This window comes from Chelonia mydas, chromosome 1 (genome assembly GCF_015237465.2).
Source record: "Chelonia mydas isolate rCheMyd1 chromosome 1, rCheMyd1.pri.v2, whole genome shotgun sequence".
Classification (NCBI taxonomy): domain Eukaryota; kingdom Metazoa; phylum Chordata; order Testudines; family Cheloniidae; genus Chelonia; species Chelonia mydas.
In genome coordinates, this window is record NC_057849.1 from 260,122,895 (window position 1) to 260,136,622 (window position 13,728).

At 37.5% G+C, this 13,728-nt stretch overlaps 1 protein-coding gene across 8 annotated transcripts in view; it reads right to left on the minus strand.

The window, feature by feature from the left end:
* LOC102940459 (activating transcription factor 7 interacting protein) overlaps positions 1 to 13,728 on the minus strand; it is a 169,757-nt gene that overhangs the window by 145,487 nt on the left and 10,542 nt on the right. The window contains exons 1-2 of one of the 8 annotated variants that reach the window (XM_043544644.1): positions 13,411 to 13,473; positions 8,426 to 8,518 (exon numbers count right to left, since the gene is read on the minus strand). The exons of 5 other annotated variants lie outside the window; for them this stretch is intronic. In XM_043544644.1, coding sequence (XP_043400579.1) covers positions 8,426 to 8,514 — 89 coding nt within the window. In that variant the 5' untranslated portion in view covers positions 8,515 to 8,518; positions 13,411 to 13,473. Of the gene's footprint in view, positions 1 to 5,070; positions 5,500 to 8,425; positions 8,519 to 13,410; positions 13,474 to 13,728 lie in introns of those variants that run through there. 2 more of the 8 variants (XM_037883314.2, XM_007064061.4) reach the window with 2 other exon arrangements.

Below are 13,728 nucleotides of genomic sequence, written 5' to 3' on the forward strand. Positions count from 1 at the left end.
ATTAGATTTCTTGTGGTTTACTCTCAGATCAAGAGAATGAAATAGAGTACACCCTGACTGAACAATCAACTTGATCTCTTGTCCAGACTGCTTCTATAAGCCAGCTATCCAGGCAAGTGTCCATGTGGATACCTTGATAACTTATTTATGTTAACACCACTGCCAAATATTTAGCGAACAAACTTGGAGCTCTTTGGAGACCAAAAGAGTGGGTGGTACAGCTGTCACCAGCTAGATATATCGTGCCACATGAGGAAGAGGGGTTTGGGCAGCAGGTGCCTCTGTTACGTGCATTTGATCTCAAGGTATTGGACAACTCCTATCCCTAAGATTAGATCTCAATGTGTCTTTTTTCCTTTGGAGTTTTAGAGTGGAATTAAGAGAGAGTTAATATTGGTGTAATGACTGCACTAAAGTTCCAAGGCGCTAACTGAATTCTTCAGCATGTTGGTATTGTAGATTCAGAGGCTGAATATGTTTTCAGTGCCTAGAATGCCTATGCAGAGTACATTTTTTCTTGATCAGCTCAGGATTCCATTGCTCTCATGACAATCATAGGACTTGTCCAAAGTGGCTTCTGGCTCACCTCACATAAAACTGGTCACACTCTGGATTTAGTATCGGAATAGATTGGAGGCAGGCAAAGCTAGGATGCCCTTCTAACAGGAGTGAACGACCTGTTCTAATGGGACATCATTGGACACCAGAGGAACCTGAGAATTTACAGATGGTTCTGAGGAACAACATTATTCAGCTGACAGTAAAATCTTAAAAAAGTGTCAATAATATGCTCTAACAGTTTGTTGTCTTCCCCATGGATATGGCGATGCCTAAACCTCCTCACAAATAAGCACTGTTTACAGGTGACCTGTGACAAGTAAAACAAGAGAGCAAATGGCTAGAGCGCTAAGTGTAAGTCTTGAGCTGACTTTAATCAAATGCACCATATAGAATTTGTACAGTCATTTGCTGTGGCTGTTTGGGAGATGAAGTTTCTTCTTCTCTACCATAGCAAATGCAATGGTGAATTAACATTAACTCACTCACAGCTAACTCACTGGCAGTTTGGTGAATCTGTGCTGCCTCCAACCAGCTACAGAGTTCAGATTTTTTCAAAGAATTTTCATGTTACTTTGCAGATAAAAAATGCTCAGATTTTAACAGAATTGTCTGCCTCCATGCAGAAAAGGAATAATGTTAATTCTTGTCAGAATTAAGTAAACTACTTATTTATAGATTCATAGAGTTTAAGGCTAAAAGAGACCATTAGATCATCTAGACCAGTCGTTCTCAACCTATTGTGGGCCACGTATGCAGCTCTCTACATGTTACGTGGGCCGCATCCACACGATAGCTATACTACCTGAATGGCCCTGAGGATGGCACATGGGCCACAGCTGTATGCTGATTGGGCCACGGGTTGATTACCACTGATCTAGACGGAACTCCTGCATAACAGAGATCACTGAATTTCACCCAGTTAGCCTTTTATTGAGCCCAATAGCTTGTTTGACACAAACATACTTTCCAGAAAGGCGTCCAGTCTTGATGTCTTCAAACCAAGAGACACAGAATCTACTACTTCCCCTGGCAATTTGCCCCAATGGTTAATCACCTTCATCGAATTTATGTTTTATTTCTAAACTGAATTAGCCTGGCTTCAGCTTCCAGCCATTGGTTTTTGTTATATCTGTCTCAGATATATTAAAAGACTCCTTTCACACCTGGTATTTTCTCCTTGGGAAGGCACTTATACGCTAATCAAGTCACATTTCAATCTTCTTTTTGATAAAAGGGATCAATCTGTAAGGCATTTTCTCTAATCTTGAATCATTTTTGTAGCTCTTTTCTGCACCCTCTCCAATTTTTCCAACATCCTTTTTTAAATGTGGACTCCAAAACTGGACACAATATTACAGCATCAGTCCTACCCATGCTATATTCAGAGGTAAAATAACTTCTCTAGTCCCTTATTTATACATTCAAGGATCTCATTAGCCTTTTTTGCCACAGCATCATATTGGGAGCTCATGCTGAATTGTCTGTCCACTATGAATCCCAAATCCTTTCTGAAGTCATTGCTTTTCAGGATACAGTGCCGCACTCCATATCTATGACCTGCATTCCTTGTTCCTAGATGTATACCTCTGCTTGATAAACTGGGCCCGTTCAAACAAAATGCATGTCAGTACAGCCAAATTCAATCTGTATGACTGCCCTGTCCTTCTCATTATTTATCACTCCATTAATCTTTGTGTCATCTGCAAATTTTAAATCAGCAGTGATTTTTTAAATTTACTTCCAGATCATTGCTGAAAATGTTAAAGAGACATGCCTTAAAACCAATCCCTGAAGAACCTCACTAGAAACACACCCATTCAATTATAATTTCCTATTGACTACTATTTTTTCAGCTCTCCTACTCTATTTAAATGTGTGAACTATTTATATGGTATCGTACTAATGTTTTAATTTGACTGTCATGCAGTACTAAGTTAAACACCTCACATAAGTCTATTACATTTAGGCAGTGACCTATATCAACCAAATTTGTAATTTCAAAGAACACAATCAGGTTTGTTTGACAAGACCTATTTTCCATAAAACTATGTTGACTTAAAGAATTAAATGACAGCAATATAATTAATGTTATCTACCGAATCCCGTATCAGCTTCTCCATTATTTTGCCTGGGACTGTCAGGCTAACTGGCATACAGTTACTATGTCAGCTTGCATGCCCTTTTTGAATATTGCCACAACATTCTTCCAGAACTCTTCCAGTCTTCCTCTGGTATTCCAAGATGCACTGAAAGTTATCAGTGGGCCAAAGATCTCCTCAGCCAACTCTCAAGAACTCTTGAGTGCAAGTTCCTCATGCCTTTAAAAATCTCTGTTAGATGCTGTTTAACATCCTCAGTGACTAATGGACTGCAAAGCACTTCAACATATGTGATATGAATACCTCACTAAGTTTCTGTCCACATACAGAACAGAAATATTTATTGAACACTACTGAACTTTCTGTGTCATTTACCATCTTCATCTAGTAACAGGCCTAAACCATTGCTAGGATTTATTTTGTTCCTAATATACTTAGCCCTGCCAGCCATGAATTTCTCCCTGATGTCTAACCTCCCTTATCAATTTTCTACACTTCATAACTTTTAATTCATATTGATTCATATATACTTTCCTTCCCGCCCACCCCCCACCCCATCCATTTGTTATATAGTGCTTTATTATTTCTAAATTGCTCCCTTCACTTTACCAATGAACCAGAAAGTGCTGTCAGCCAAAGTTGTGCTCTTTTCTCAACTGTGGCTCTTTGTTCAACTAAAACTTAAGAACTCCCAACGTTGAGATTATGGAGTCATTCTACTATTCTAATACATTTTTATCCTAACAATTACAAACTGAGAAGTTTTTGAAATAACAGAAGGCAAGCAAACCTATGGTCCATAATAAAATCTTTTCTTTTTAGTAAGAAAAATTGGTGCAGATTTTGGTGGTGAAGTATATAAAATACAATTTACAGTTAGTCCAAAATGTTGATGTTCAGAACTTTCTTCCTTTCCCTGTCCCCCCAGGAGTACATTTCATTATTCATCTTCCCCCACTTTCAAGTTCTCAGTTTTATTAATTTCTCTGAGCTAATTTCCCCCTCCTTGTTGTTATCCAGCTCTAATGCACCCTTCTAGCATGACTGTATCTTCTTTCCTGGTCTCTACTAACACCGAACTTCAGAATTGTCTTGTCATATCTAGTCACTGCCCTCCAATTTTCTTCATTCTACTCCATCCTGTTACTTGTGGAATGCAGCTGGTAAGCCTTCTCCCAACTCCCTCCAATTTCATTCAGTTTAATTGAGCTCCCCCTGACTTTCTTTCTTAGTTCTGATCAGCTCCCTTGACCAGTTCCATTCTTCCCTGTCTCTTTTTCAATTGCTAGTCTATTCCTTTAAGCAACCCCTTCCCTTGTTTTCTTTGGCCCTGTTCACATCCCTTAGTGTCCTCAATTCCTTCTCACCTCTTTTTCCTAGCCCTGTTCATGTTCCTTGGTCATACTCCCTACCTTCCCTATCTCTGGCACAGCTTGAAACCTTCTTCAGCACTACCGTCTCATCAGGCAAGAGGCAACATGAGCATATTCACACACAGAACTGGCACATATCTGCCAAATACAGCTCTTACATACACAGTAAAGAGATGCTAAGAGTTCTACAGGTGCATCCATACACAGTATAAATTGCAATTAACAATATTTCTGACCGTTAAAACATGTTTGGTGTATAGCAGCTAGTTTCTTTTGTCAACACCACTGATGGGGAGAAAGATAGAAAGCAAACATCCTATTATAATTTGTTTACTTTGCCTATTTCCAAATACACATACAGTGCTTTCATTTGGGACAGATACAAACTCACATGTGTACATGACATATTCACAGATGACAGTTTAGAGTACAATATTTTAAACATCAGTTTGCCAGCACCTATAGAAGAGAATTTAAACCAGAAGCAGTTTGTTTTTAAAGATAGGATGGTACAATTATACCTCTTAACACCCAGCAAGTTAAAAAACATCACTAGCAGATTTAAGTTTCTGAATTCTACTCCCTATAAAGGGGAGAAAGTTCGCAACAATGTCATGCCTCCACATGCATCAGTTGGTGTCACTGTAGAGAGAAAGCAAAGTGCTAACAAAATAATTTAAAAAAAAAAATTATATACATACATACACACACACACACAAAGGAGTAAAAGTGGTATCTGTGTGTTTTCTGGGATATTTTAAAGCCTTCAGTTCAACTCCACAATGAAAGCATTTTATGGCAACTGCAAACTACTCTCCTTGCAGCAAAAATAAGCCAAACAAAAAACTATATTAAAATAAAAGAAGTTTGACTTCCAAACTCTCAAAAAAACATTTGTTACATGTAATTCTCAAAACTATGCCTAATGTCCCTGGCATTTTGCCAAAAAATAAAAATAAAATAAAAGAACTTAAGTGAAAAAAGGAAGTTGACAGGCCTCTGAAAGATCAGGGCAAAGAAGGAGCTGCTTCTCTTACCTGGAGAACGCTTGACATGTGTGAAATGAACTTCCTCCTCTATATAAGCCACAGGCATTTAGCTCATTTGCATAAATATCAAAGCTACAAGTAGACTTCCAGGTCGGCCATCTTGAGAATAAAATCTTGTTTCATTTACACATAAGCAGGAATACTGTAGGTTAGCCAGCGCGTGGGCTACTGCACTACCTTTCAGTTAGTGATCCATATCTGTTCAGTAAAGTGTACTCATATCCCCCACTTAGTCATGTGAATACATCAAGAGAGATGGTATCACTGAAGATCACTAAACAAGCACACTACAGCCTCGAAATGAATGTTGCAACTGAAAGTGTCTAGAATCAGAATTCTTTGTACTGCTCTCTGTGCTGCCAACTATTAGCACTGCAGCAACTATGTGCAGTGAAGTACCTCCCACATACCACACAGTAGTACCAACAGGCATAAATTTGTTACAGCACAAGGCAGAACACTAAAAAAGCAACCAGCTAAAACTCCTCAATATTTCCACACATTCAAAGCCTACCTATGTTTAGGTGTCTTTTCTATACCTTTTCAGATCCATCAACCCTGTTCTTTCAGTCCAGAAATTAGAATGTCTGTACATTCCAGGCAACAGAAAGTCCATGACAGATGTTATTTGCTGCCAAAGCTGAGCCTGACTGCAGTTACAGCTAGCTGGCGCCAGTAAAAATTTACATAAAGGGGGCCTCATTTCATGACTAAACTGCTGCAGGATATTGCTGAGTAAAGCCTTCCTTTTTTCCAGTCAGACAACTACTGGTTCTAGAATGTACGGTCTAGTTATTTGTTTACCAGTTGTCCAGATCCAAGTCCCAACAATAAGATTAACAATTAGCTTAACAGAGCTGTGACAGAAAAGACTTTTCTAGGCAATGTTTTTATGAATCAATTTTATTTTTTTATTTATTCCTATGAAGGAGGGCACAGAACTAACATTCCATAGTTCAATTTGCTTTTAGTAAGGATGTAGTTGTAATCCAAATAATATTTGAAAGAAATGGATTTACTCAAGCTGTGTATTACTACTGCTTGTCTTTTAAACCCCTCAGCTCCTATTCCCAATACCTCAGAGCCTCCGAATAGTAACTGATCAGCCACCAGTTTCACAGTACAACTGATGAAAATTTTCATCTGCTGTTGACAAGTAACCAGTCTGGCCAGTTGGTTTAATTTAGATGGCCCCTCCCCCCATTTACTTCTCCTTCATCAGGCAGATATAACTGTGGGCTCTATCTTTTCCAGTTTTTCAAACAGAACAGCTACCGGTAGATATAGAAATAGGTATTTCACCATCGCTCCAACTCCAAATGGTTAATTCAACACATTTCTCCCTCCTTCCAATCAAAGCCCAGAGGTATTAATAATTCAATTATATATGTATCTTAAGAACACTTCTATATAGTTGCTGTACTTTCTGAACACACACAAGTCATGTTTTGCTTTCATAAATGGTGTCTGTTTGGGAAAGGGATGAAACAGATCTTCATGCCCTCCTGTCTCATTTGATGTGAGCCTCTTTAAATGAGAAGTTTCAGAGTAGCAGCCATGTCAGTCTGTATCTGCAAAAAGAACAGGAGTAGGTGCCACAAGTACTCCTTTTCTTTAAATGAGAAGACTCACTGTCACATCCAATTTTAGTGCTTACAGCAGCTAAAAATGAAAAGCAAAACCACAGTAATGTTAACAGACTTCATATTTAGCAAGAGTGTGTTATTGCAATGTGGCACCAGTTAGTGGCACATCTGTGGGAAAAGAAACACAAATAAGCAAACAGGAGAGTTGCTCATCAGTTCCAGGCAGGCAAAGTCAGGCTCATTCCAGAGCAGGAAAGTCTGCTTTGCTCCACTTATCTCCCTTTGTTCTCTCCAGTTTCTTATTTCTTTTTTAATGTCCCTAGGTTATAGGCACTAAAGAAATGCAAAATTTGTTTTATAGTCTCTTTCCACTGTAAGAGTATTTTGTTTTAGATTTGGTTCTAGGTAGTCAGTTCAGCATTATACAAGTTTTTTATTCCTCACGTCAGCACAATGTAGTTTAACTATCTGATAACTTCTAGTAATCCGTTAGTCTATTTTGGTGCTTAGAGATTGCACCTTCACTGTGGTATCAGAGCCTGCAATGATGTATAAGGCAAGAAATTTTCTCTGTCCAGGAGGAATGCCAGACTAAATCACTCCCATTAACCAATGAACCACACGAGAGTCCTGGTAATAGCTTGCCTTGACCTCAGAAAATCCTGGAATTCATATTCTATTTCAGCCAAAATCTGTATTTATTAGCACTTCCAAATACTGTATGGTATACTTTTTTCAGTGGTTCTTGTCATTTGCAGAGCAAATCAGATACACAGCCTCCTAGTGATTCATATTCCTGTTAGATAAAGGGCACCAAATGCTGCTAAAAATATAAACTTGCATTTCCCACATACAGTAAATTGCACTACAACCAGATGTACAGACAGTAACATCCTAGTAAGGTTCCCAGCACACAGCAAAAAGCAGCTATTAGGAAGCAAGGCCACCAGTGTTTTCTAGCTGGTTTGTATTAAGAATCTTAGCTCCATTCCTCTAATGAAATTCAGTGCCAGAGATTGTAGACAGCCCAAAAGATCCCTCTGTTGTGTTTAAAAAGGCACCACCCTGATTCCAGAACATTCAGAACAAAGTCAAGGGCACTCCCTTGGTTTTAAGTTGTTTTCTACTCCTTGCTGCATCCAGTTAAGTGCTCAACTAGTTGGGATTAAGTAGGTTTTCAGATACACAGTGTGGTTAAGGAAAGCAGAAACAGCTGGTTGAGCTTTCAGAAACATACCAACTAAGTTTTAAAAGGCATTATAAACTGCTTCCATGAAAAGGGTAAAACTGGAACAGCTAGAGGGCTTGTTAAATTCCCACATCGCTGTTGCAACATCTGTGTTTCTCACACAAAGCAGAGTAACCAATATTGAAAAGAGCTAAACTAAACTAGGCAGTTTTTGTAGTTGCTTCCAAAATTTAATTTTGTATGAGACGAGTACAACTTAGAGTTCATGTACTGTAAGTTAAAAAGTAGATTATTCGTTCATAAATCCCCCAGGGATTCTATTAGTAAAACAGCCCAAATATTTTCCCTCCTCATCTCCCCATTTAGGGCATACTGCTTAGCACACACACCTGAAAAGCTTTTATTACACTTGCATTCTTAATGCAGGTTAAACTTGGAACTCTCCCACTAAAACACACACACTTTCCTAATCTAAAAACAGGATGACCTAAAAACCAGCAGAAAAATTGCGTTCAGAAAATGAAGGATAGGTTTTGTTAAAAACAATAAATAACTTCTTTAGTCTTACCAGCAGACAGTGTGAACTGGACAGACAGGATACCCATGAAAAGCAAATGCTGCTATCGTGTGTACATTCAGAAGAAAGATGCAGGACATTCTGCTTATTAAGAAAAGAATTAGAAATAATTTACTTTGGGGTTTTGTCACAATTTTAGTTTAAAACATATTTATTCAGTAAATATGTCTTGATTTAAAAAAAGAAACACAAAACATCTAAAAATAGACCCTGACACAGGTAGGTTGATTCTAGTGGCTTAAATTTTATTTTAAAAAGCTCAGAGGAAAAATTGTTGCACTGGTGTTCTAAAAATCAGACTTTCACTTAACTTCCTCTTTACAACACCAAATAGCAATTATTCACACATCACATGGCCAAAAGACTGGCATTTCCCCATACTTCCTCTTTCTGGTTTTAGAAAGGCAAAGAAAACTACTGATCTCTACAATGTGGAAACAGTCTATAAAAACATATACTTCTTTGGTCCTGTGTGGTTTATTTCACAACATAGGGCTGTACCTTCAGAAGGAAGGTAGGCAATAGCCAGCTTCCTCCTGTAGGAGAGGTGACAGTCAGCTATTACTGGATAAAGTGCTGCTAGCCTGTGACTCAAGAGTTATAATTTATATTGTGCTCCCTCACCTTCTGCTTAAAGAGCAATTCTCGGTTTTACTGTGCTCCCTCACCAGCTTTACAGAAGCATCTTTGTTTCACTCCGTTGCAATTTACATTTGCACCTAATCCTGCTAATAAAGATGATGTGGAAAAACTAATACTTGACAAACTCATAACTCTCTCTAAGACATGGAATTCTTGAGAAATCTTAACAAAATTTCATCAATTATAAATTCTAATGGGACAATTTAACTTTGAAATCACATAATCATAAAGAGATTAAATATTCAAATTTCAAAGCAGTTCTGCGTGCTTTGCAACCAGTTGTTGCTACTCCTTGAAGTACCCAGGAAGTGAGCAGCTTGAAAGTGAGTGATTTATGTTAATTAGAGACTGCAGCATTAAGAGTCCATTCCAATTCAGTGTGAATCCACCCTGAGATTATTTACTCCCAAAACATCTACTGAAAATGAGAAGATGCAGCTGTGGCAACTGAAACAATTCTGGGCTTTAAGAGGAAAATAAAAAACAAACAAGACATGTTAAAACAGTTCCAAGTGAGAGTAAGGTTTAGAAATGAATGAATCCAAATATCAGCATAAAGTTTCCATGTAAATACAGATTATAATTTTTTCTGTTAGTAAAATTCTTTGGAAAGCAACTTCAGAAATGTAAATGAGTTCTTTGCCAATGACTGTTTGGCACTCTTCCCAGAAATTCATATTTATTACTAGCAAGAGCGCAGTCTCAGGAGTCTATCTTCCAGATTTACTTTATGTCAGCACCAAAGTCAATCCTCTAGAACGCCATAAGGTTCAAATGGAAAAAATGATGCAACACCAGAACTAAGTGCAAGAACGATCAGCAGAAACTAACAAAGCCCCACTGATAACCTCACTTAAAATTTATAGCAATCATTCCGTTAAAAAAATTGGTATGAACCTGTTAGAAACTTTTATATCTTTAACACTACCATTAGTGGTTCATGTAAAACTATAAACACAATTAATTCTAAAATGAACCAAAAGAAGGTACTTTCATCCCAATTAAGTATTTAACTGCTTTATCCCCATGTATATGAACCAATTATTTTTGCTTCCTTCCCCCCCTACTAAAAAAAACGTGGTTAATGAAAAGCTAGTTGTGGGGCCACTAGCCAGCAGTATTAACACCTAACAACTCGAACGCTCAGGACAAGCTGTAACAAACATTTTAAACATTCCAAAAACCACTTAAAAAAAAAAAGCCACAAAAACCATCTGTCTCAGGCTCCCTGATGAGCAAGTCATTTCCTGCAGCACTTGGAAGAAAGATATTGCTTCTAAAATGGCCTTGTAGGAGGGCAAAGCAACCCAAAACAAAGCAACGTATAAACACCAATGAAGAAGGGAGAAAAGGACAGAAGAGGAGGAGGAGGAAAGATTGCTTAAATGGTTAAGGCAAAGAATGGGAAGCCAAGAGATTTCCTTGCCCTCGGCAACTTCTCTGTGCCTCATGTTCATCTGTAAAATGGGTATAATTTACCTGCCCCACAGGGAAGTTGTGGGGCTAAATTAAGCTCTTTGAAGGGGCATCAAAATCCTCATATGAAAGGCACAGTGTAAGTGCACACTATTATTATGAAGAACAACAGAGAGAGCGAGCGCACAGAACCACCCACCTCCGTATATCTGTAGAAAGGCGCTACTCTCCTCATCCACTGTCTGCACTCACAATGGAACATAGCACAGCAAGGGTTAACATCAATAAGAAATAGAACAGGTACAGCAGACTTGACAATTAAATTAGAATTATCTGAGCATTTTACAAAATAAAAACCTTCAGAACTCCTCCCCTTTCTGTCTGCACTAGCTGGCAGCTGCTAGAGATGATTTTAGGTACAAAAATCTCATCTCCCCCAATTATTGCAAAATAGGGTATTATTTCAATTTAAAGATATGCCGAGAGATATGATAAAATTTTCTCCCTTTGATTTGGACAATATCGGGCATTAGCATTTGGATTAATCAGTAATGCAATTACACTGCTTTAAAAATCACAGAAACCTCAGGAGACTTTTTAAAAAGATTCTGCTGGGGTCAGAAGGACTGTGATCTGCACATTTTGAAGAAAACAAGAAATGCACCTGTGTGGAGGATGGGAAAGAAGGAATCCCACTGGCTTATGGCAAGAGGGAAGGTAATCAAATACTAAATTTGGTGAATATACAAAAAAATTTAAATATTTTTGTGGAAATAAATGGGGTGATGGAAAAAAATCAGACATTTATGAGTAAGAATTCTGGAAAGAATTCCAAAGCTTTTAATACCTTAACTATTCTGGCTAGTCAACCAATAAATACCACTGGAAAAAAAGGAAACAGTCAAGGCCAATGAACAAAAACTAAGGCAGTATTAATTAATCAAATAATACAGTACCAGGAATATTAACTGCTTCGGTTCCATTTCCTGAATATAGGAAATGGTCTCCCCACATGATAGACCTTTATTTCTGTGAGAGTTCCCCCCCCTCCCCCACACGCACACTGTTTACAATGCATACATTATGAAAAGATTTATTCAACACAAAAAAGTAACCATATTGCATTCAAATTCTCATATTTTATTCAAACTTTTATCTACCTTTATCGTAAACACATAATAAAGATGCACACCTAATTTTTAGGAGACCAACCCTCCACACTATTCTGAACCTATCTCCTCAGAGCAGTGTATTCTCATTAACTCTCATTAATTCTCATGAGAATTAGTGTATTCTCATTATTTTTATTTAAAAAAACAAATAAAAATAACTCCATGGAAATTTTGTGAAATCAGGATATTAGATCAGCAGTGCATTTAATAACCATATTATTTCCAATGTGTGTGTTTTTTTTTCTTTTCCTGAAACACTCAAGAAATTCAAAATTTAAAACGGTCGCATAATACGCGGATAGCAGCATGTTTTTAAACAGTGAATATTTTTTTGGTAGTAACTATTTGTAATTCCAAGACAGTAACATACAGTATGAAACCAGAAGAACGACACTGGAAATGAAAGATATACATTCCTTGTTTTGTTTGGTATATTTTCATTCAACTCTGAATTTAGAAGGGTTAATAGTTTCACATGGCCTAGCATTCTCTTTCTGTTTACATATAGAGTAATGAATCTAAGTGCCCTGGGGCAAGGAGGTAAGGGATAAGTGGCTATACATATACACAAGTAGAGCACTACTTTTTTTTGTTGTTTTTAAAAAGACATTTTTCCACTTCACAGGCATCCTCCTCCCCTTAGATTTTCTAGCACTGGCAAGTACTGACTCTAGGTATCTTAAATTCTCCATGCATTTATTTTTTTAATAAAAAGCATTTGGTAATAGGAATAGCATCTTGATATCCTCAAGCAGTACGTCAGGACCTCCCTTCCACTCCCAACCCACCCTCTGAAAAAGGGTAACTGATCAGGGCAGACACCATACAATTTCCTAATCTGAAGATGATACTTCATTAATTATTTTTTGTGTGAAGTCTCTTAAAAAATATTAAAATCCTGGGAAGGGACTCGATTCTTTGTCTATTAATTTAATTTTGTCTGCCAGCACATCTCCTATAACTAATAAATGAAATATGTCCTGTGTGGTTTAAAAAAAAAAAAAAAAAAAAAAAAAAAATCTATAAATGCTTGCTTTTACATACTGATTTCTAATGGTTCTTTTGGCGTTAATGAGAATACACTGCTCTGAGGAGATAGGTTCAGAATAGTGTGGAGGGTTGGTCTCCTAAAAATTAGGTGTGCATCTTTATTATGTGTTTACGATAAAGGTAGATAAAAGTTTGAATAAAATATGAGAATTTGAATGCAATATGGTTACTTTTTTGTGTTGAATAAATCTTTTCATAATTAAATGTATGCATTGTAAACAGTGTGTGTGTGGGGGGAACTCTCACAGAAATAAAGGTCTATCATGTGGGGAGACCATTTCCTATATTCAGGAAATGGAACCGAAGCAGTTAATATTCCTGGTACTGTATTATTTGTATTATATACAAAATTATGTAGCAAGTTCACCAGGGAAGGCCAGCAAAAACATGGGAGATTTGGCCTGGCAACAAACTAAGCTGAAATGGGACAACTCAGGGTTGTGATAAACAATTATTTTAATACATCTGCAGTGATGTGACCTTTGACCTCACCAGTCCCACCCCCACAATGCTTGTGAAATACTATTTGTATTTAACCTAACTCTTGAAGTGTGCATTGATTTCCTGCTCAAAGAAAATAAGCGGGGTAAGGGAAAAAAAATACACCTACACAACTCAGAATTAGTTCCCCCCAAAACATCAAAATTGTAAATATATCTTGAAATTGTTTCTCAGAAAAGCAGAACTGTTTCTTACCTCTAAAGCTGAAGCATGTGACTCCGGCAGACTTGCTCATTTGCATAGAGTCAGACTAAACTGCTGCAAAGAAGAATACTTCGTCAGCCATTTTGAGACTGTACTGTCTCAGTGGAACTGAAAATGTGTTTAAAATGGCTGCACTCAAGATAAGCCACACAGTAACAACTCAGCAGTGGATAAAATGTTTATGTAGCAAAGCACCTCCCTCTTTACCACATGGGAAGAAATAGTACAGGCACAGGGGGAGAAAATGGTTAATGCACATACTGCAAAACGACTACAGCTTCTCAGAGTACAAGTGATATAAAGAAGAAA